The following is a 19,966-nucleotide window of genomic DNA, read 5'->3' on the forward strand; positions in this document are numbered from 1 at the left end:
GTCGGTCGAGGAGCTCGTCGAGAGGGGGGTGGGGATAGTGTCGGCCGAGGAGCTCGTCGAGAGGGGGGTGGGGGTAGTGTCGGTCGAGGAGCTCGTCAAGAGGGGGGTGGGGGGTCTAAGGTCGAGGAGGTCGTCGAGGGGGGTTGGGTGTAAGGTCGAGGAGGTCGTCGAGAGTGGGGGTGTACAGTAGGGTACCCATGACCCTTAACCCCTGAGATGAGCTCGTTGTCCCTGCCCGTGTTTCCCATCCGGTCTCTGCTCTGCTCTGTCTTCGGGGTGGTTCAGTCACTGGCCCCCCTGGCCCAACGGGATACCCCTGTCTACTTCCGGGAGGGGCGGGAGAGGGGGGGTCCCTCCCCACGGGGTGAGGGTTTGGGCTGCTGTTGCCGTCTCACCTGGGACAATATCTCCTGGATCTTCCTCTGGGCCAGCTGGGGAGGGGTCAGAGGGCAAAGGGCAGAGGGCAGAGGTCAGGACACTTCATCTGACAATGACATGCACATATCCATTGCTTGTAAGATTAGTAGAATTAAGAATTCATCAAGCAGAAAGGTTAATGATGGCTGCATCTAAAATGGCACCCTATTCCTTATATAGGGCACTACTTCTGACCAAAAGTAGTGCCCTATATAAGGAATAGGGTGCCATTTCAGATGCAGCCATTGATTAATGCTACACAGATGTGAAGCAGTATGGTGGACAATCCTTACATAAGGAAGCAGACATTATATACATTTTACTCAAACCACATCTGTTGACTTTACCAAGGTTCAACTACACTCCCTTTACCCTACAGCACACAACCTTACACTCAGCTGCATTCATACTGTGCCCATAGCATGAACCAGGCTTTTAGCTCAGTAATCAGAGCTGACGGATGAATTTGGACTCATTCTCTCCCCCCGTCAGATAGAAGACCCCGTCTTGCCCAGTGAAAGGGGTGGAGGAACATCCTGTAATCATAGCTCCTCCCATAGGGGTAGATTTGGAATTGGGCAACAGTATTAGTACTGTAGTGAATTGATTTCAGACGTTATACATTCATTTATTTTACGCTCCTTTATTTTATTTCCTCATGCTTGTTTTTGATCTACTTCATTTGTTGTTGTTTTACTGTAAAGTGAGTTGCAATTTAATTGCCCTTTAAACTTTGATTAGTGTAACATACCTGGCTTGCATAGAAGTGTCCAGTGATTTTGACAATGACCTGGTCGTTCTCGTCAGGCGTCTGGTCTCTGGGGACCACCACCTCAGCACTGGTCAAGTTCTGCAACTCATTCACCTGAGGGGGGAGGCAGACACAAGAAGAGGGGGGAGGCAGACACAAGAAGAGGGGGGAGGCAGACACAAGAAGAGGGGGGAGGCAGACACAAGAAGAGGGGGGAGGCAGACAAGAAGAGCGAGAAACAGAGCAAGAGCGAGAACGAGAGAGCAAGCGAGAGACACGGGGAGCGAGAGAGACGGGGAGCGAGAGAGAAATTAAGAACAAATTAATAAAAGCCATTTATATTATGGCCAAAGTAATAAGTGGTGTTTTCAATTATTCTGCAGCAGAACTTTTATTCATTTTGCAACAATAATTGTAGTGATCACACACAGACAGAGACCGGCCTCTGCGTACCGTTTTGCCTCCCTTGCCGATGACACGTCCAGCAGCGAAGGAGGGCACCTTGATGTGAGCCTCTAGTTTCACCTCCTCCTTCGGCCCAAAGAAGTTCTCCTCCTTTAGCTTCCCAAAGATACGACCCTGAGCCTGAAACAGGGCAAACGGCACACATCATACACTGGAGTCAAAGGATATTTCACAACCCTTGATTGAAGCTGCATGTAGCTCAGTTGGTAGAGCATGGCGCTTGCAACGCCAGGGTTGTGGGTTCGTTTCCCACGGGGGGCCAGTATGAAAATGTATGCACTCACTAACTAAGTCGCTCTGGATAAGAGTGTCTGCCAAATATTTTTTTTTTTAAAAGCTACAGAAGCATCTTTCTCTAACTGTAAATATCTGCTTTATTTTATGTAATTGACTTGACAGGGACGTTGGACATCAAGCTAGGTAGTTTAATTGTATAGACTACAATGTTTTGGGGAAAAAGGACAACACTTTTCCTCTGGTGCGGTGGGCATTGATCAGACATAGCATGGCTGGAGAGCGAGGTCCTGAGGGCTCCTACCTTGAACTGGGCCTCTGGTGGTCCAGCGATGATCACCATCCTCTGCTTGTTGTCCATGCCTTCTGGAGGGGCTAACTGAGGGACATGACGTGTTAACACATCTGCACACACACTTTACTTGCTGTAATTACTGCCCACTGCTTCCCTTTAACCCATCAGGGACGCATCACAACAGCCTGAAGGGGGTGCCACCCAATCCCAATCTGAACCCTAACCCCATTTGCACTTCTGAGAGGATTGATGGGCATATAAGCAACAAGACAAAAAAAATTCATCTGAATGTTGGAAGCAAAAACATATACCTGGTTTGCATCTACGACACTGACTTCATCTGCACTGATCTGAAATGGAGGAGGCGTGGAAATTGGTGAAAGAACAAATAAGACAAGAAGCTACATTAAGTTATTGAGACGCAGCTCAAACATCTCCTGTCAGTTAAATCCCTCACCTTGATGGAGGCTCCGGCGAAGCGCGACAGCTGCTTGATGTGTTGACCCTGTTTTCCAATGATGGCTCCAACCGCTAGCGCCGGGATGAACAGATGGACCGTCTCCGACTCCGGCTGCCCCTGGCCCTGTGGAACAGTAGAGGCCACACGACCGTAATGAGATCACAGTGAGACCACAACAGAGCAATTCAGACCGTAAGGAGACCACAACCAGGCCTGGCAAACAGCGATAGCAGCCCAGATGACCGCGACCAAGCAACTGATGCAGCGACACAGGAAGAAGGATCCTCACAGAGCTTGCATCCTAAATGGCAACCTATTCAGTGCACTACTTTTGACTATAGCCCTATAAGCCCTGGTCAAAAGTAGTGCACTATACAGGGAATAAGGTGCCATTTGGGACACAGTCAGGGAGGCCGGAAGCAGAGCTGATTGGAAGTTTCCTAAGTGCTTTATTAACAAAGTTGTACCTCATATTTAACCAGTCAAATCTAGGCCAATTCAACTTTATTTATCCCCTCAGTAGCATACAGAAGCATAATATCACTGCATAACCATGAAAGAACTGAACATACAGTATTGAAGAGGTTGAATACAACTTAACAAATCTCCTCAACTTCCAAATGTGGCGTGTGTCCCAATTATCTCTCCTTTTTCCCCAAGTGAGCACTTGTTCACTTCCTTTTATGGATTAGAAAGAAAAAGACTGCTATGAAAATTGCCTCCTGCCCACAACAATACCAATCCAATGCTTTTACATTTGTGGGGATTAGTGATCGAGTGTACATTTCAGGAGAAAGGAGAGAATATTGGGATGCACCCAGGGCATAAGAGACCCACCCCGACTTTAGAAAGATAAGCAAATCTGTAGCATCCAGCGCCTAGCTCAGGTAAACACAGCATTCCCAGAGGGTTCTCCGTTTCTCTGCAGCAACTGTACACATCCAACTAATCCACACAGTATATGGATGCACCACTCAGATAATCCCTTTCAAATGGAAGTCTGAGGTCAGAGAATGCTTGGCCCTGCTCAGTCACACCCCAGCGCTTCCACAGACACATTAGAACAGATTATTGTATTAAAGATGACCTGTAGCAAACTGCGTCCGCTCACTGCACATGGCTGGTGTTAGTGGGTGAGATCTTTTAGATGAGGGGGCAGGGAGGCATGGTCCTGGAGGTATTAATATTATCCATTTAGTGCACCCATACCGCTCTGGTCAAAAGTAGTGCACTATATAGGGAATAGGGTGACATTTGGGACAGAGCTGATGGGACTGCTGGATGTTTTAATCTAGAGGACACCATCATCAAATCATTACACTTCAGTCATCCAACACTTGGTCACATTCAGAAGCCTCCAGATGGGAGAAAACCTTTTCCCAAGGAGGCGGTTCCAGATTAAAAACTGTTCAATAGAAAGGTGCCCGCTTGAAAACATTTGCACCCATTTGTAACCTTCTAAACATGCCAAGGTGTTCAATAGCTGCTTTTTTGTCTTCTCAAGTTGAGGGCCCAACTAAACTCAGCAGACACTGAGGTCCTCGGGGACTAGGGGCCCCTTCCCAGCAGGTTTTAAAGAAATGAACATAGACGTGTTAAGCCCTCCCTAGGGGTCAAAGGTTACTGGGAGGGGTGGAGTTTAGCTGTGGCGAGCCCTACCTCGTTACCCTATCCGGCAGCGAGCAGCCAGAAGCCGTGCAAAGCACTGTGGGAAGGGAGACTTACAGAGAGGGGCTGGCTGCTCGCCGACAGCACAGACGCCCAAAATGGCCCTTCACCCCCGAAGGAACTGCTCTATAGGAGAGAATAACACGAAACCAAGTCACTGTCGTGCCCCCAAATGGCTGCTCTATAAGGAGAGAAAAACACAGACAGGGTCACTGAAAGATCCAAAATGGCTTCTCAGTCAGAGGTTGGTCTGTTTTAGGTTTCTTCTTGCAGAACAGCTCTGTAAGGAGGGGGGTATCTTAAAGCATCACCAAGAGGCCCTGTGGAGTAGACCCAGGGATGTGGGCGGGGAGGGGAAGGGTCCAGACACTCACCCCGAATGAGGAGTAGCCACCCTGGGCACCGGGAGGTGGGACGTTGTGTCCCATGGAGGGGCCCATACCTGGAGCACCACCAGGGAACAAACCCAAGGCATTCAGGTTGAGTCCTGGAATCAGGTTAGACTGGAGCTGGGGAGAGACAGAGAGCGAGAGATGGATAGCGGGAGAGAGAAAGAGATTTCTACCAGCCAAAATGAACTAGAACAGAAAAAGATCTCAGGGAAACCACTCAAATACAATTAAAGGCTGAGGGACGGCAAACGCAGGTCCGTAGCAAGTAGTTAAACATTTCATTTCTATACCCTCACTTGTCATTTCATTAAAACTAAAAAATGAAATCTCCCAGGTTGCGTCTCAAATGGCACCCTATATAGTGCACAAAAGTAGAACACTATAGGGACACTACTCCAGATTCTTTGGTTCTACTAACACAGCGTGCCATGCCAAGTGCGTTAGAACAAGGACCTACGTTCATAGCGGCCACGTCATTCTCATACGACTCCCTGACCTTCTTCATGACTTCCTCCTCGGCTCGGGAGCACGCCTCGATGGAACCCTTCACTGTGATGGTCCTCTCAGGGTTGTACAGGGTCAGGTCCTGGAGACTGGAGGAGGACATCCATTACCACCTTGGTCTCTAGTGGGTGTGTGTGTGTGTGTGTGTGTGTGTGTGTGTGTGTGTGTGTGTGTGGTGTGCGCGCGTATTGTGATGGGAGACTGATCTTGTTGTGTTCCTTATACCTTAGAGACATGAGGATTTTGTCATTGGTGTGTTAGTGGGATTATTTTACAGAGGTAATTTTGATGAGACGAAAATGTATGCATGTGTGTGGCGCTTGTACAAAGAGATCCAGTAATTTTGATAATGTGAAGAGCCCTGCCTGTTTAGCAAAAAAATATTATTGTGTGTGCCTGTTTTGCATGTTATTTTGGCATTAATTTGTGTCAGATATCAGTTTGCAAACAATGTAAAAATTTAATCCTTGAGTTAATAAAGCCGCATACAAACACGGTCTCTGTCTTGAGTAAGGCAGCTCCAAAATGCCTAGCTCAGTGCTTTCTGTAGTGGAGGGGCAGCCAGTGAAAATACAGAGCGCAGGCATTGGTAATCTTCCCTAGTTGCTCTGTGATTGGCTCAGTGTGCTGTCACTCATGGGGACACTGTCACCGCAGAATCTACAGGGAGAGCTAGGCAGTTCAAGCCCCCCTTGGGTGCTGACATAGACTTAAATTAGAAGTGCCCGTCCAAGAAGGCTCAAGGTCATTGGTCACAGATAAAATTATATATATATTTTTTAAATTACTTCAAATCACGTTATATCTACCATAGCTTTGATTGGACTGCTCATGTCAACATCATACTTTCAAAATTTTAGCTAGCAAGCAGTCATCATGAATCATGTCAACAATCTACTGGCAAGTAGGAAAGTAGGAAAAAAAAAAGAGGACTGAGCACGCCCCCATTCTCATCGACAGGGCTGTAGTGGAACAGGTTGAGAGCTTCAAGTTCCTTGGTGTCCACATCACCAACGAACTATCATGGTCCAAACACACCAAGACAGTCGTGAAGAGGGCACGACAAAGCCTATTCCCCCTCAGGAGACTGAAAAGATTTGGCATGGGTCCTCAGATCCTCAAAAAATTCTACAGCTCCACCATCGAGAGCATCCTGACTGGTTGCATCACCGCCTGGTATGGCAACTGCTTGGCCTCCGACCGCAAGGCACTACAGAGGGTAGTGCGTACGGCCCAGTACATCACTGGGGCCAAGCTTCCTGCCATCCAGGACCTCTATACCAGGCGGTGTCAGAGGAAGGCCCTCAAAATTGTCAAAGACTCCAGCCACCCTAGTCATAGACTGTTCTCTCTGCTACCGCACGGCAAGCGGTACCGGAGTGCCAAGTCTAGGTCCAAAAGACTTCTCAACAGCTTCTACCCCCAAGCCATAAGACTCCTGAACAGCTAATCATGGCTACCCGGACTATTTGCACTGCCCCCCCACCCCATCCTTTTTACGCTGCTGCTACTCTGTTAATTATTTATGCATCGTCACTTTAACTCTACCCACATGTACATATTACCTCAACTACCTCAACTAGCCGGTGCCCCCGCATATTGACTCTGCAACGGTACCCCCCTGTATATATAGCCTCCCTACTGTCACTTTATTTTACTTCTGCTCTTTTTTCTCTCAACACTTTTTTTGTTGTTGTTTTATTTTAACTTTTTTGGTTAAAAATAAATGCACTGTTGGTTAAGGGCTGTAAGTAAGCATCTCACTGTAATGTCTGCACCTGTTGTATTCGGCGCATGTGACCAATAAAATTTGATTTGAAGTCCTTTTCCTATGAAGAGAAATTATAGATAAAACCTATCGGTGCTCATTTGCCATTGAACATAAACATTACAGAAGTCAGAAATCGCAAATTCAACAATGAATGGTTTGGAAGGAATCAGTGGCTAACTGCCAACGTCGCAAAGCAATCACTATTTTGCTTCCCCTGCCTGCTATTTGGTGGAGAGGGTGTGTGGTCCAAGTCTGGGTTTAAGGATTTAAAAATATCTGAAAGGGTCTCTTTTTCCAAGTTTAAAAGGATAAACATTAACATGCAACACCATGCTCCGAAGACGTGGCTGTCGATTAAGGCAGCCGTCCGCACCTCTCTGATTCAGAGGGGTTGGGTTAAATGCGGAAGACACATTTCAGTTAAATGCATTCAGTTGTACAACTGACTAGATATCCCCCTTTCCCTTTCCTTTGGGCCAAAAAGGGCTGAATACATTTGCCATGCTGTCAATCCAGCATGACTTCTGCAGTGTTCAAAACAACTGGGAACTCAGAACCGGGAAATCTCAAGACTTCGGTGCGTTCAAGACCACTGGGAACTCGGCAAAAAACTAGCTCTGACTGGGAAAATACGTTTTGAACGGTCATCTAACTTGGAATTTCAAGGTCGGGAACTCGGGTCTCTTCCTAGAGCTCCAACTTTCCGACCTGACGATCACTGACATGATTCGACCTGTTTTTTTTTTTTGTTGAGTTCCCAGTTGTCTTGAAAGCACCATATATACAGACAATGCCAGACTTTGACAAAGTTTGCCCACAAGAAGGATCGCCACGCCACCTTGTGAGCACAGCAACGGTGAGTCCAAAAATAAGCCTGTGTCTTGTATGCTGATGTATAAATGATATAATATGCCAGGGAGATACGCATAATGTAGCTAAGAAAGTAATACTAAGTGCATGTTGTGTAGTAAGCTGTTAGTACCCCATGTGTCTCACCCTAATAATTTGGTCCCTCTCCCCCTCAGAACTAAGCCTACACTGTTATGACTTGGTGGTGCGCACGTAGCCTATAGCCAGTTTCAGAGAAATGTCATCATCGAATATTGTAAAAAGCTTTGTCTACTTATATACCCCCGTTATTTATCATACGTTTCTGACTTGGTGTACAGGGCGAATATTGTAAGAACGGCCCATATTCTGAATTATGTCGCTGTCCATTTCAAAAGTGCTGAACAAATAGTTATAGGCCTATCGTCAGTCTTCGCTTGCGCATTAATGTCATCAAAATTACGTCTTGCCTCATCTGCTCATAGTTCCCTTATGCCATACTTTGTACATCACAATTGTTATATTGCTTATATTAGGTCTCTCAGTATCTTAGCATTTTAGGCAACGTTGGAATTATGCATTTCTTTGTTTTGCTTACTTTGTGTATTATAATTAGCTCATGTGCTTTTCTCCACGAGGAGGGGAAACTGTTGTTGGGTCTGTAACCATGTTTGCCAGTGAAAGTTCAGTAATAGACCCATGTAATTCCAGTTGATATTGCACGGGTTGTTTTGTTTGCGCAATGTGGTGTCTGTGCGTCAGTATAGGCGTATTGTCGATAAAAATGGATAAATATAATACTTAAAATGGTAAGCTAACTGTGTCGCTCTCTCTGGTGACTTAAAGAGTAAAGTTAAATTCAGCAAGATGAAGTCCTTCTCTGAACTAACACCTGAATTTCTGTCTGTGTCCATTTTGAAAGTGCTGAAGTCAGCCATGATTGTTTTTTTTTAAGGCAGTAATTTAGGCTGAATGAACTATTTCGCAGCCAGACGAGGCTCCGCTGATAGCCAGGTGTAGCGGTGGTAATGCTCCATGATGCTGAAAGGAACGCTCCGCTGTCGGGACAGCTTTATGTAGGTCCAAACAGTTTGAGGGCACCGTTTGTCACGTTATAGTGCAATTAATGTATTGTTTAGTGTTGTGTTGTGGCTTTGCTGGCATGCATCCCCCAAAAATGTGGTTGAATTTGCCACACCAAGATTTACATGCTAAAATAGCCATTATTATTATTATTATTATTATTACGTGGTCCGAGAAATTAGAAATTGTGATTTTGGGACGCGTGTGTGGTCATCTTACGGGGAGATCGTGATCTTGGTCTCTGTGTCCACTTCAATCTTCTTTAGGTTCCGTCCTTCCTTCCCGATCAGTCGGCCCACAAAGTTGTTGTGAGCCAGAATCTTCAGTGGAATCTCCTCAGTACTGTTGATAGAGAGGAGGCAGAGAAAGAGAGAAAGACAGGGGTCTATTGTTCAAGTTGTAGAATAATTAAAAGTGGAACTAACAGCGTTTTAGCAAAATGAAATCGTATTAAAATCTGATCATCTACTCCCCCAGGAAGAAATTACACTTTTCTGTGAGCAATTAGTCATTCACGTTTTCATAAATTCATAGAATGTTTGGGAATGACAGAGCAAGGCATTTGTGAAATTTCTATAGCAATAGAGGAAACGCGGCCATGCGGTTGGACAATTAATAGACACTGCAGTAAATAAAAACATCTGTCTTGTCCAGAACCAGCATCTACGCAGACCGGTGCACCATAGCCAATCAGAGCTACAATAGGCCTATATGCAAATGAGCCATTTGCCACATGGGCCGGCCATCATTCACTTTGAACTGGACTGTGTGTTTACAGGCAGTAGCAACAGCGTGACTTTAGATTAGAACGCATTCGCCAAAAGACACAAAATACACCTGAATGGATTTCTGCAAATATGTAAATACTTTTACATTTGGGAACTTCAGTCCTAGGTAGTTTCTCCCCCTCAGTTGCCTACGCACATAAACATGATCAACAACTAGCTAATGCTAGCCAGAACGAGATGAGCTAAAATGTAACGAGGCAACAAGACAAAACCTCAAACTTTTTCAGCTAGTTGGCAGTCAAAATTACACTGATAGCCTGCTCGTCTTAGTTTATTAATTCTACCATTTTAAGAAAACAACCATCCATACAACTTGAAAAGCCATACATGCACATGAGTAAAATCGAGGATAAAGTCTAAGACTTATTTCCATTGTGGTCCTCTTCAGACAAGATGGCTAGTCAAGATCCAACACAGTAGGACAGTGAGATAATAAAACAAAAGGTGCTTTAAAAATGGGCACAGAAGACAAACAGTTTATTATGTTGTTTTTATGGGCAGAGGCAACTCATTCCACTCTGAGGCTCCAGTATACAATAAAGTACCTTTCCCAGCATTACCCCTGAACCGGTATAAGCACACATTAGCAACACCTGATCTGGTGCTGTGATTGTGTGCATTCCTAACATGGGGAAAGTAATCAGTTAGATATCTGGGCGCAGAACGACAAATACTGCTGTAAACCAAACCCAGTCTAAATCTGGGACACCCTAGCCTCAACAGACAGCCAGTTGAGTTACTTGAAAGCAGCTCCTGCCTATGCGAGTATGATGACTCACCTTCAATACTACCCTTATCAGCTTATTCTGGGCTATCTGGAGCTTCCCCTTCAGAAACTTAGATAAGCCCCCAAACCAGGAAGTACTAGCATAGTGAAAATGGCATTGAATGGCTAGCACTCTCATGGGAGTCCTTGGCTGGCGGTATTGTAGCGGGCCAAAATGAATTGACAACCCAAATCATTGCCGGGCTGGATAGAAATGTGTCACGCCTTGTTTGACATGTGCACTAGCCTATTACTGATGTTATGACTAACTTGTGATTATTTCCCTTGCTAGTTTGATTGTATTGACATTCCCAGCCTTAGTTACAGGCGTCCGTTTTTGTCCAAAATATTGAGTCATTGAAACTGAAACAGTGCATGCTGAATGGAGGCAGCAAACAATGTACCAGGCCAGCTTTGATTTACAACCTGATAGCTAAACGTTTTGGACTACCAAGAAATGTATTGGTGAATTATATTAATCATGCATTGAACTGCATCCATCAATTCTGCCAACAATGCCTCACTGTATGTCATGGAATTTTTAGTAAAACAACCTATTTTTAAAACCTGTTATATAGTTGGTTTTGAAGCATAAACTGGGCAGTGCACTCAGAAAGTATTCAGACCCCTTGACTTTTTCCACATTTTGTTACATTACAGCTTTATTCTAAAATTGATTAAACTGTTTTTTCCCCTTCAATCTAACACACAATACCCCATAATGACAAAGCAAAAACAGGTTATACATTTTTGCAAATGTATTAAAAATAAAAAACAGAAATATCACATTTAATAATGCCACTTAGCAGACGCTTTTATCCAAAGCGACTTACAGTCATGCGTGCATACTTTTGTGTGTATGGGTGGTCCCGGGGATCGAACCCACTACCCTGGCGTTACAAGCGCCGTGCTTTACCAGCGGAGCTACAGAGGACCACATAAGTATTCAGACCCTTTACTCAGTACTTTATTGAAGCACCTCTGGCAGCAATTACAGCCTCGAGTCTTCTTGGGTATGACGCTACAAGCTTGGCACACCTGTATTTGGGGAGTTTCATTCTTCTCTGCAGATCCTCTCAAGCTCGGTCAGTTTGGAAGGGGAGTGTCACTGCACAGCTATTTTCAGTTCTCTCCAGAGATGTTCGATCGGGTTCAAGATAATGTTTCTCATGGTCTGAGAGTCCTTTAGGTGCCTTTTGGCAAACTCCAAGCAGACTGTCGTGCCTTTTACTGAGGAGCGGCTTCCGTCTGGCCACTCTACCATACAGGCCTGATTGGTGGAGTGCTGCAGAGACGGTTGTCCTACTGGAAGGTTCTCCCATCTCCACTGAGGAACTCTGTCAGAGTGACCATCAGGTTCTTGTTCACCTACCTGACCAAGGCCCTTCTCCCCCGGGCGGCCAGCTCTAGGAAGAGTCTTGGTGGTTCAAAACTTCTTCCATTTAAGAATGATGAAGGCCACAGTGCTCTTGGGGAACTTCAATGCTGCAGACATTTTTTGGTACCCTTCCCCAGATCTGTGCCTCGACACAATCCTGTCTGAGCTCTACGGACAATTCCTTCGACCTCATGGCTTAGTTTTTGCTCTGACATGCACTGTCAACTGTGGGACCTTATATAGACAGGTGTGTGCCTTTCCAAATCATGTCTAATCAATTGAATTTACCACAGGTGGACTCCAATCATGTTGTAGAAACATTAAGGATGATCAATGGAAACAGGATACACAATAAGGCTCCATGGATTGATGAGGAATTGAAAAACTATGGTTGAAAGAGATGTGGCAAAAGGAGTGGCTAATAAGTCTGGCTGCACATCTGACTGGCCGACTTAACCCAAATTGAGAAAATGATGTGACTAAACTCAACATAAAGAAGAAGAAACTGTATTATGATGCCAAGAGCAATGATATAAAGAATGATGGGAAAAAAAACTTGAGAACTTTAAATGAAATTACGTGCAGAAAGACAAATTCAACTCCATCTTTCATCGAATCAGATGGCTTATTCATCACAAAACCATTTGATGTTGCCAATTATTTTAATGATTACTTTATTGGCAAAGTGGGCAAACTTAGGCAGGAAATGCCAACAACGAACAGTGAGCCATCGTATTCATGCATAAAAAAAAAACTGAAAGAAAAGCATTGCAAGTTTGAATTTTGTGAAGTTAGTGTGGGAGAGGTGGAAAAATTGTTATCTATCAATAATGACAAACCTCCTGGTATTGACAACATAGATGGAAAGCTACTGAGGATGGTAGCTGACTATAGCCACTCCTATCTGTTATATCTTTAATCTGAGCCTAGAGGAACGTCTGTCCTCAGGCCTGGAGGGAAGCCAAAGTAATTCCGCTACCCAAGAGTAGTAAAGCGGCCTTTACTGGTTTTAACAGCAGACCTATAAGCTTGCTGCCAGCTCTTAGCAAACTGTTGGATTGTGTTGACCAAATACAATGCTATTTCTCTGTAAACAAATTAACAGACTTTCAGCATGCTTATAGAGAAGGGCACTCAACATGTACTGCACTGACACAAATGACTGATTATTGGTTGAAAGAAATTGATAAGAACATTGTGGGAGCTATACTGTTAGACTTCAGTGCAGCCTCTTATATTATTGAACATAACCGGTTGTTGAAAAACTCTGCCATATCGTGGATTCAGAGCCATCTATCTAATAGAACTCAAAAGGGTTCTCTTTAATGGAAGCTTCTCTAATGTCAAACATGTAAAGTGTGGTGTACCGCAGGGCAGCTCTCTAGGCCCTCTACTCTTTTCTATTTTTACCAATGACCTGCCACTGGCATTAAACAAAGCATGTGTCCATGTATGCTGATTATTTAACCATATACGCATCAGCAACCACAGCTAATGAAGTCACTGAAACCCTTAACAAAGAGTTGCAGTCTGTTTTGGAATGGGTGGCCAGTAATAAACTGGTGCTGAACATCTCTAAAACTAAAAGCATTGTATTTGGTACACATCATTCCCCAAGTTCTAGACCTCAGCTGAATCTGGTAATGAATGGTGTGGCTGTTGAACAAGTTGAGGAGACTAAATTACTTGGCATTACCTTAGATTGTAAACTGTCATGGTCAAAATATATAGATTCAATGGTTGTAAAGATGGGGAGAGGTCTGTCCGTAATAAAGAGATGCTCTGCTTTTTTGACACCACACTCCAAAAAGCAAGTTCTGCAGACTCTAGTTTTGTCTTATCTTGATTATTGTCCAGTCGTGTGGTCGAGTGCTGCAGGTAAAGACCCAGTTAAGCTGCAGCTGGCCCAGAACAGAGCGGCACGTATTGCTCTTCATTGTAATAAGAGGGATGATATAAATACTACGCATGCCAGTCTCTCTTGGCTAAGTGTTGAGAGAACGACTCAATCACTTATTTTTATAAGAAACATTAATGTGTTGAAAATCCCAAATTGTTTGCATAGTCAACTTACACACAGCTCTGACACACACTTACCCCACCAGACATGCCACCAGGGGTCTTTTCACAGTCCCCAAATCCAGAACAAATTGAAGAAAGCGTTCAGTATTATATAGAGCCATTATTGCATGGAACTCCGTTCCATCTGATATTGCTCAAATAAATAGCAAACCTGGTTTAAAAAAAACAGATAAAGCAACACCTCATGGCACAACGCCTCTCCCCTATTTGACCTAGATAGTTTGTGTGTATGTATTGACATGTAGGCTACGTGTGCCTTTAAAAAAAAAAAAAAAGTATGTTGTTCTGTCCTTGAGCTGTTCTTGTCTATTAATGTTCTGTATTATGTCATGTTTCGTGTGGACCCCAGGAAGAGTAGCTGCTGCTTTTGCAACAGCTAATGGGGATCCAAATAAAATACCAAAAATATCGAGTCTCATAGCAAAGGGTCTGAATACTTATGTAAATAAGGTATGTGTTTACTTTTCATAAATTCGCCAACATTTAAAAAACCTGTTTTCGCTTTGTCATTATGGGGTATTGTGTGTAGATTGAGTTTTTATTTTAATTTTTTAAAATCCTTTTTAGAATACGGCTGTAACGTAACAAAATGTGGAACAATTCAAGGGGTCTGAATACTTTCCAAATGCACTGTATTATGATTGTTTCATATCTGCAAATTAGTTTAAATGCTGTCAGTTCACGTGTGTATGCATGCGTGAACTCACAACTTGGTGTCGAGGGCCTCCTTCTGCATGATCTCCATGATGGTTCTGCAGGCGTTGGAGCAGCCCTCTGGGGTGGAGTGGACCGTGATGGGCTTCTCTGCCGCTCCCGCATTCTCCTTCCTGTGGATGTCGATCCTGGTGAGGGGCAACAGAGAGAATGATGGCGTTTGAAGGGAAGAATCTTATTCTCACCCCAAAAAAAACAGCTAGAGTGTGCAGAGCCCGTCGTCTAGCGGTTACGCTATTGGCTAGTCTCATACTACTCCCTACTGGAGACCAGGGTTCAATCCCAGCATCCACCCTTTCTACTGGCTTAATCCCACAGAAAACACAGAAGATAGGTGAAACGGTCAAAGTCCATCTTTTTCAACTTGAGATGCCTTGAGAGGGTCACATCAATAGGTAGCCAGAGCCAAAATCTATTGAGTCTGATTATTTATATTGCCAAGCCAAGAAGGGAATCATAAAATTAATTTACATTTATGGACATAAAATCAGGGCCAAGTTCAGTAGCCAAACGTTGTGGAAAGTTGCAGATAGAAATGTATTGAATAGTGCCAACGTAATTTCTAATTCTACATTTAAGAGAGGGGTGTTTGACCTACATGCTTTATTTCTATCTGAATGTTGCACAACGTTGTGTCCTGCTGAATGCACCCCAGCAACCTTTAGGGTGTGTACTGTGTACATGATCAGGGAGGTAGTCCTACTTTGAGTGTGTCTGTTTGGTGATGTTGCGAATGGTGGCTCCCTCCTTGCCGATGATGGCTCCTACAAACTGCGTGGGGACGAGTATGCGCAAGGGGACTTCCGACTGTAGTTTGGGACGCGCCCCCAGGCCCGGAGAACCCGAGCGGGGCGGGCCACGGGGGACGAAGCCCCTCCTACCCCCTCCCAGAGGTGGGGCGTCAGCGGTGGCAGTCTCGTCAGGGATGTACGACACCTTCAGGGCAAAGTTCTCCATCAGGAAGCCATTCAGCTTCTCCATTGCCCTGGCAACCACACAAAGAGACAGCAATCACTCACTGTCACAGCACTGATAATAGAAAGCTTTCGGTCACAGAGAAGGAGAAACTTGCTTGACCCCTCTAGATAATGATGCAAGATCCAAAGACAGTTCACAATTGTATTTTCTCTCTATCCCACTAATGAAACAAGATCTTGATTAAGGCATTACAAGAATCAGGTATATTAGTTCAGGGCTGGAACAAAACCCTGCACACACTTTTGCTCTACACGGCTAGGACTGACTGTTCTGTGAACTGCTCTGAAGGATCCCATTCATTTTCATACACCATCCACGCCCACTTTACCAGGAAAGGCCAGAGCGCCACACATGCACCAGAGGGCAGCAGTGAGCTAGCATCTCTCAGCCAGCATGTTACTCCTATAGCAGCAACTAATTAGAAGTGACTGCTTTAGAGGGTGGAGAGGAGTCAGGTGAACTAACAAATAAAGGGAATCAATTAAAATAGATTCAATACAAATGCAGTGTGGGGAAAGAGTGTAAACCACTCAGACAAATGTAGTCTTTCTGCAAGAGCAGTCAAACTAAGAAAAGGAGGGTAGGTATGTAGGTGTGTGTGTGCACGCGCTTACAGTCTGGCCTGGTCCTTAGCACCGTATCTGACGTTGACCACTGCAGTGTCTGTGTCTGTATTTACTGTGAGGAGAGAGAGAGCATGGACGCAACACCCACAAACACACAAGGCGATACAAGTTTATACACTAAACATGTACTTCAACTGTACAGTCACAGACTTGAACAAAGACCTAATAGAAACATGCTCACACAGACAGCAGATGCAGAAGACAAACAGACATGCTAAGGAGTGTGTATGTGTGTTCGCACGTACGTGTGGTGTGTGCGTTTACATGTGTGCGCGTACCTTGCTCGCAGTTCTCCACTGTGCCATACTGGGCCAACATGCCGTCCAGAACCTGACCCAGAACCACAGGAAAGAGTGTGATTAGAACCAGACCGGAGAGGTGTTAGTGTCTTTTTCACACCATCATGGAGACCCAAACTGCCTTTCTGGTGAGTACAGTTCTGTAAGTAAATAACAAATATGTTTCATTGTCATATACACCGGATAGGTGCAGTGAAATGTGTTGTTTTACACGGTCAGCCATAGTAGTATGGCATCCCTGGAGCAAATTAGGGTTAAGTGCCTTGCTCAAGGGCACATCGGCCGATTTTTCACCTTGTTGGCTGGGGTATTTGATCCAGCGACCTTGCAGTTACTGACCCAACACTCTAAACGCTAGGCTACCTGCCGCTCTTGTCCGAGCCAGAACGGCCCATTGGGCAGGTGCCCATCTCCTGTTTCTTGTCCGAGCCAGAACAGCCCATTGGGCAGGAGCCCATCTCCTGTTTCTGTAGCGTGAGGCAGCTTGATGTACAAGTGGCCAGGAAACAGCAAAGCAATGGACGGCCGTCCTTTCGCCTCTGACCAGAACGTCGGCCGTCAATTTCAGTTCAATTCTACATGTTGAATCACCACCATTCGTCAACACCCAGCAGGTGATCACGAACACAAGCCCTGGGGTGAATTTTTCCCTAGGTACAGATCTAGGATCAGATTCCTCTTCCCCAATCCTAACCTTAACCATTAGTGGGGAAAATACAAAAGTGACCCAAGATCAGTCTAGGCACAACTTCACTCCAACACACCACGGCCACATCCCAATGAACAGCCCATGGGCCCATCATGATAATAAGATCATTTACCAGAGGGTTTTACCTAAAGCCATTTATGGTTAAGGGAAATTCCACTGTAACAGAATGATTGAGAATAAAAAGGAGTGTCAAACAAAATCCAACGATTGCAAAGTTAAACCATACAACCATGCACAAGGACTACCTTTAACAAATTCCACAGAACATTTTACAAAAACATTTACTTAAAGAAATGTGCAGATGCAAAGTTGGGTAACAGGATGGCGGTTTGTTTCATCATTCTGTTACCAAACTTTGCATCTGAACTGTTCAACGCCTGGTATTATGGGTCCTGTGATTCAACTAACTGGCCCTTCAATACCACCCATCAACCAGAGACCTTGGGGACGTATGAATCAAGCGTCTCAGTAAGAGTGTTGATTTAGGATCAGTTTTGCCTTTTAGATCACAATGAATATGATCACATGGACAGGGGGTACCTGATGCTATATCAGCACTACTCCCTCTGAGAGGCAATGTCTTCCTACTTTGGTGAATCACACCATTATATTACATTCTCAAACAGGAGAAAGAACTTCCTAAATTGTGTTCATGAAGTTTTATTTCCCCACATTATCAAGCTGAACAACTGATCTTTATTCCCTTGTGAGTCCATAGAGAAAGTCGGGGGGGAATTGATTTGCTTTTTATTAGGAGAACCAAAATCAATGTCAGAGCCAACCCATTCTGGCAACCTGCCCAAATCTGGCAAGCACAGGATTTGAATTCTACTAGATAAAATGTTCTCCTCTTTCAAGTGCAGTCATCAGGGAGGGAGCGATGGAGAGAAGGATCCAAACGCAGACTACAGGCCGAGGACATCCAATCATGCCCAGGCTTACTGGAAGACACACCCACAAGAGCTCAACCCCCCCTTTGTGACCAATCAACTTCCCTCCAGGTCCTCTTTTTCTCCCAACCCACCAATCCCCTTCCCACCTGCCCCGGAGCCATCTCAAAGTCGTCCCATTGGCTGTTCCCAGCACTGATACAACATTCCATGTGGCGAGTAGCACCTCCATGTTCACTGGCTGCCACGCCTGTCCGTCTCCAGAACCCAGCCAATGAGAATCCAGGGCATTCAGGAAAGGGTGGAGTGCATTCCTGCAGGAAGTGGTGGTTGGATTGGGGGGAGGGGCGGAACAGGAGTAATGCTACACATTCTGTGAGTGTCTGTCCCACCCACTCATAGCGAGCTAGCCTAGCGAACATGCTACCATTGCTCTCTGCCTGCATGGCTTTGTGCTGAGGCACCATGTTATCTTCCTAATAAGATACAAGGTCTCCTTTACATCAAAAACTTTGTTCGGTGTCCCCCCTCCATTCCAACCCTACCACAACCGCAGGTTGACATTTAGTCATGATTCTTGTCCTCGAGGCAGAATTGAGCAATTTCCCCTGAGATAGGACAGCTGCAAAGTCAAAATTGGCTATATTGTATAAATGCATAAACTACTTTTGCTTTTTGGTCTTAATTTAAAGTTTAGGCATTAGGGTTAGCAGTGAGGTTATGGTTAGAATCTGACTATATGACTTTGTGGCTGTGCCAGCTAGTGACCACTATGCAGAGCTGCCTCCAGAACAAGATTCATGACGAAAAAACCTAACCTGCACCATAACCCCCTCTGGTGCAAAGGCCATCAGCTAGCCAACATGCTATATACAGGCTACCAACCACAAAAGCATGGTGTCAATTTAGAACAGAACACTCAAAAAGGGCAGAGAGCCTCAAATCAGTCTTACTTTAGCCTATTCACTGAGTTTAGAATGGAAGAATAACCTTTGTCCATCAACTGTATTCCAATTGGTCAAATTGAGAAATGAAACAGCCCTTTGCTAAAGTAGATTTTGCCCGTGACACAGACCCACTCCATAAAGGGGTTAGGTTAAATGCGGAAGACCCATTTCAGTTGAATGCATTCAGTTGTACAACTGACTAGATATCCCCCTTTCCTTTCCCTTATTTAGATTGCAAGCAGAAAGGATCAAGGATTAAGAGGGAAATACCGGAGATGACTCACTACGAATGTACCGGCTTCTCAGATGATAATTTTTTGCTCTCCAAACAAGACAGTTGACCGCTAGCATCAATCCCATTCTGAAGGCACTATTGCAGGCCATTTTACAATATTACTCCAAATCTGAAAAGTTCCCATGTCTGAGTGTACATTCCTTTTGTTGTTGTAAGTGCCCTAATTTAATGTTGCACACTTCCATCTCCTTCTGCATTCCCATTCATAAACATCCCCTGGCCTCCTTACCTCTTCCCGGTCTAGTGTACTCATGTGGAAGAGGTAGGTTATCGTAAAATTGTACCATAATATTAAATCAATCCTATACATTAAACAATGAGTATGTTCACTGACAGTGTTTTATAATGGTCTCCAAACAATATTTTGGGCTATTCATGCATTTCAGTCATTGATGAACTTTTTATCTGTTGATTTGTGAATGCTGTACATGCCGTCATTGGGTTAGCATGGCTATTCACGTCCCTTTCATTTTAACTTAGCAGAGGAGTTGGCATATACAAAGGGCAGCACAGCATTTGTATGGCCATTTTTCCTGTCATCATCAGGTATGTCATGGGCTGCACTTCACTAGGAGGTCACTGGGCTAAAAGGCAATCCTCTGGAGTTACACAGACCATCACAGCTC

The 19,966-nt window shown here is 44.6% G+C and overlaps 1 protein-coding gene across 1 annotated transcript in view; it reads right to left on the reverse strand.

Moving 5' to 3' along the window:
- Positions 1-143: 143 nt before the first annotated feature.
- LOC311122651 (insulin-like growth factor 2 mRNA-binding protein 3) overlaps positions 144-19,966 on the reverse strand; it is a 31,081-nt gene continuing 11,258 nt past the window's right edge. Inside the window, exons 4-17 of the mRNA XM_084158087.1 lie at positions 16,479-16,530; positions 16,189-16,252; positions 15,300-15,581; positions 14,590-14,724; positions 9,088-9,210; positions 5,140-5,275; positions 4,665-4,799; positions 4,348-4,416; positions 2,620-2,745; positions 2,474-2,512; positions 2,172-2,246; positions 1,622-1,753; positions 1,169-1,282; positions 144-431 (exon numbers count right to left, since the gene is read on the reverse strand). Coding sequence (XP_084014213.1) covers positions 321-431; positions 1,169-1,282; positions 1,622-1,753; positions 2,172-2,246; positions 2,474-2,512; positions 2,620-2,745; positions 4,348-4,416; positions 4,665-4,799; positions 5,140-5,275; positions 9,088-9,210; positions 14,590-14,724; positions 15,300-15,581; positions 16,189-16,252; positions 16,479-16,530 — 1,593 coding nt within the window. The 3' untranslated portion in view covers positions 144-320. The remainder of the gene's footprint in view (positions 432-1,168; positions 1,283-1,621; positions 1,754-2,171; positions 2,247-2,473; positions 2,513-2,619; positions 2,746-4,347; positions 4,417-4,664; positions 4,800-5,139; positions 5,276-9,087; positions 9,211-14,589; positions 14,725-15,299; positions 15,582-16,188; positions 16,253-16,478; positions 16,531-19,966) is intronic.

Source organism: Coregonus lavaretus (assembly GCF_964263955.1).
Source record: "Coregonus lavaretus genome assembly, chromosome: 3".
In the NCBI taxonomy this organism is placed as follows: Eukaryota; Metazoa; Chordata; class Actinopteri; order Salmoniformes; family Salmonidae; genus Coregonus; species Coregonus lavaretus.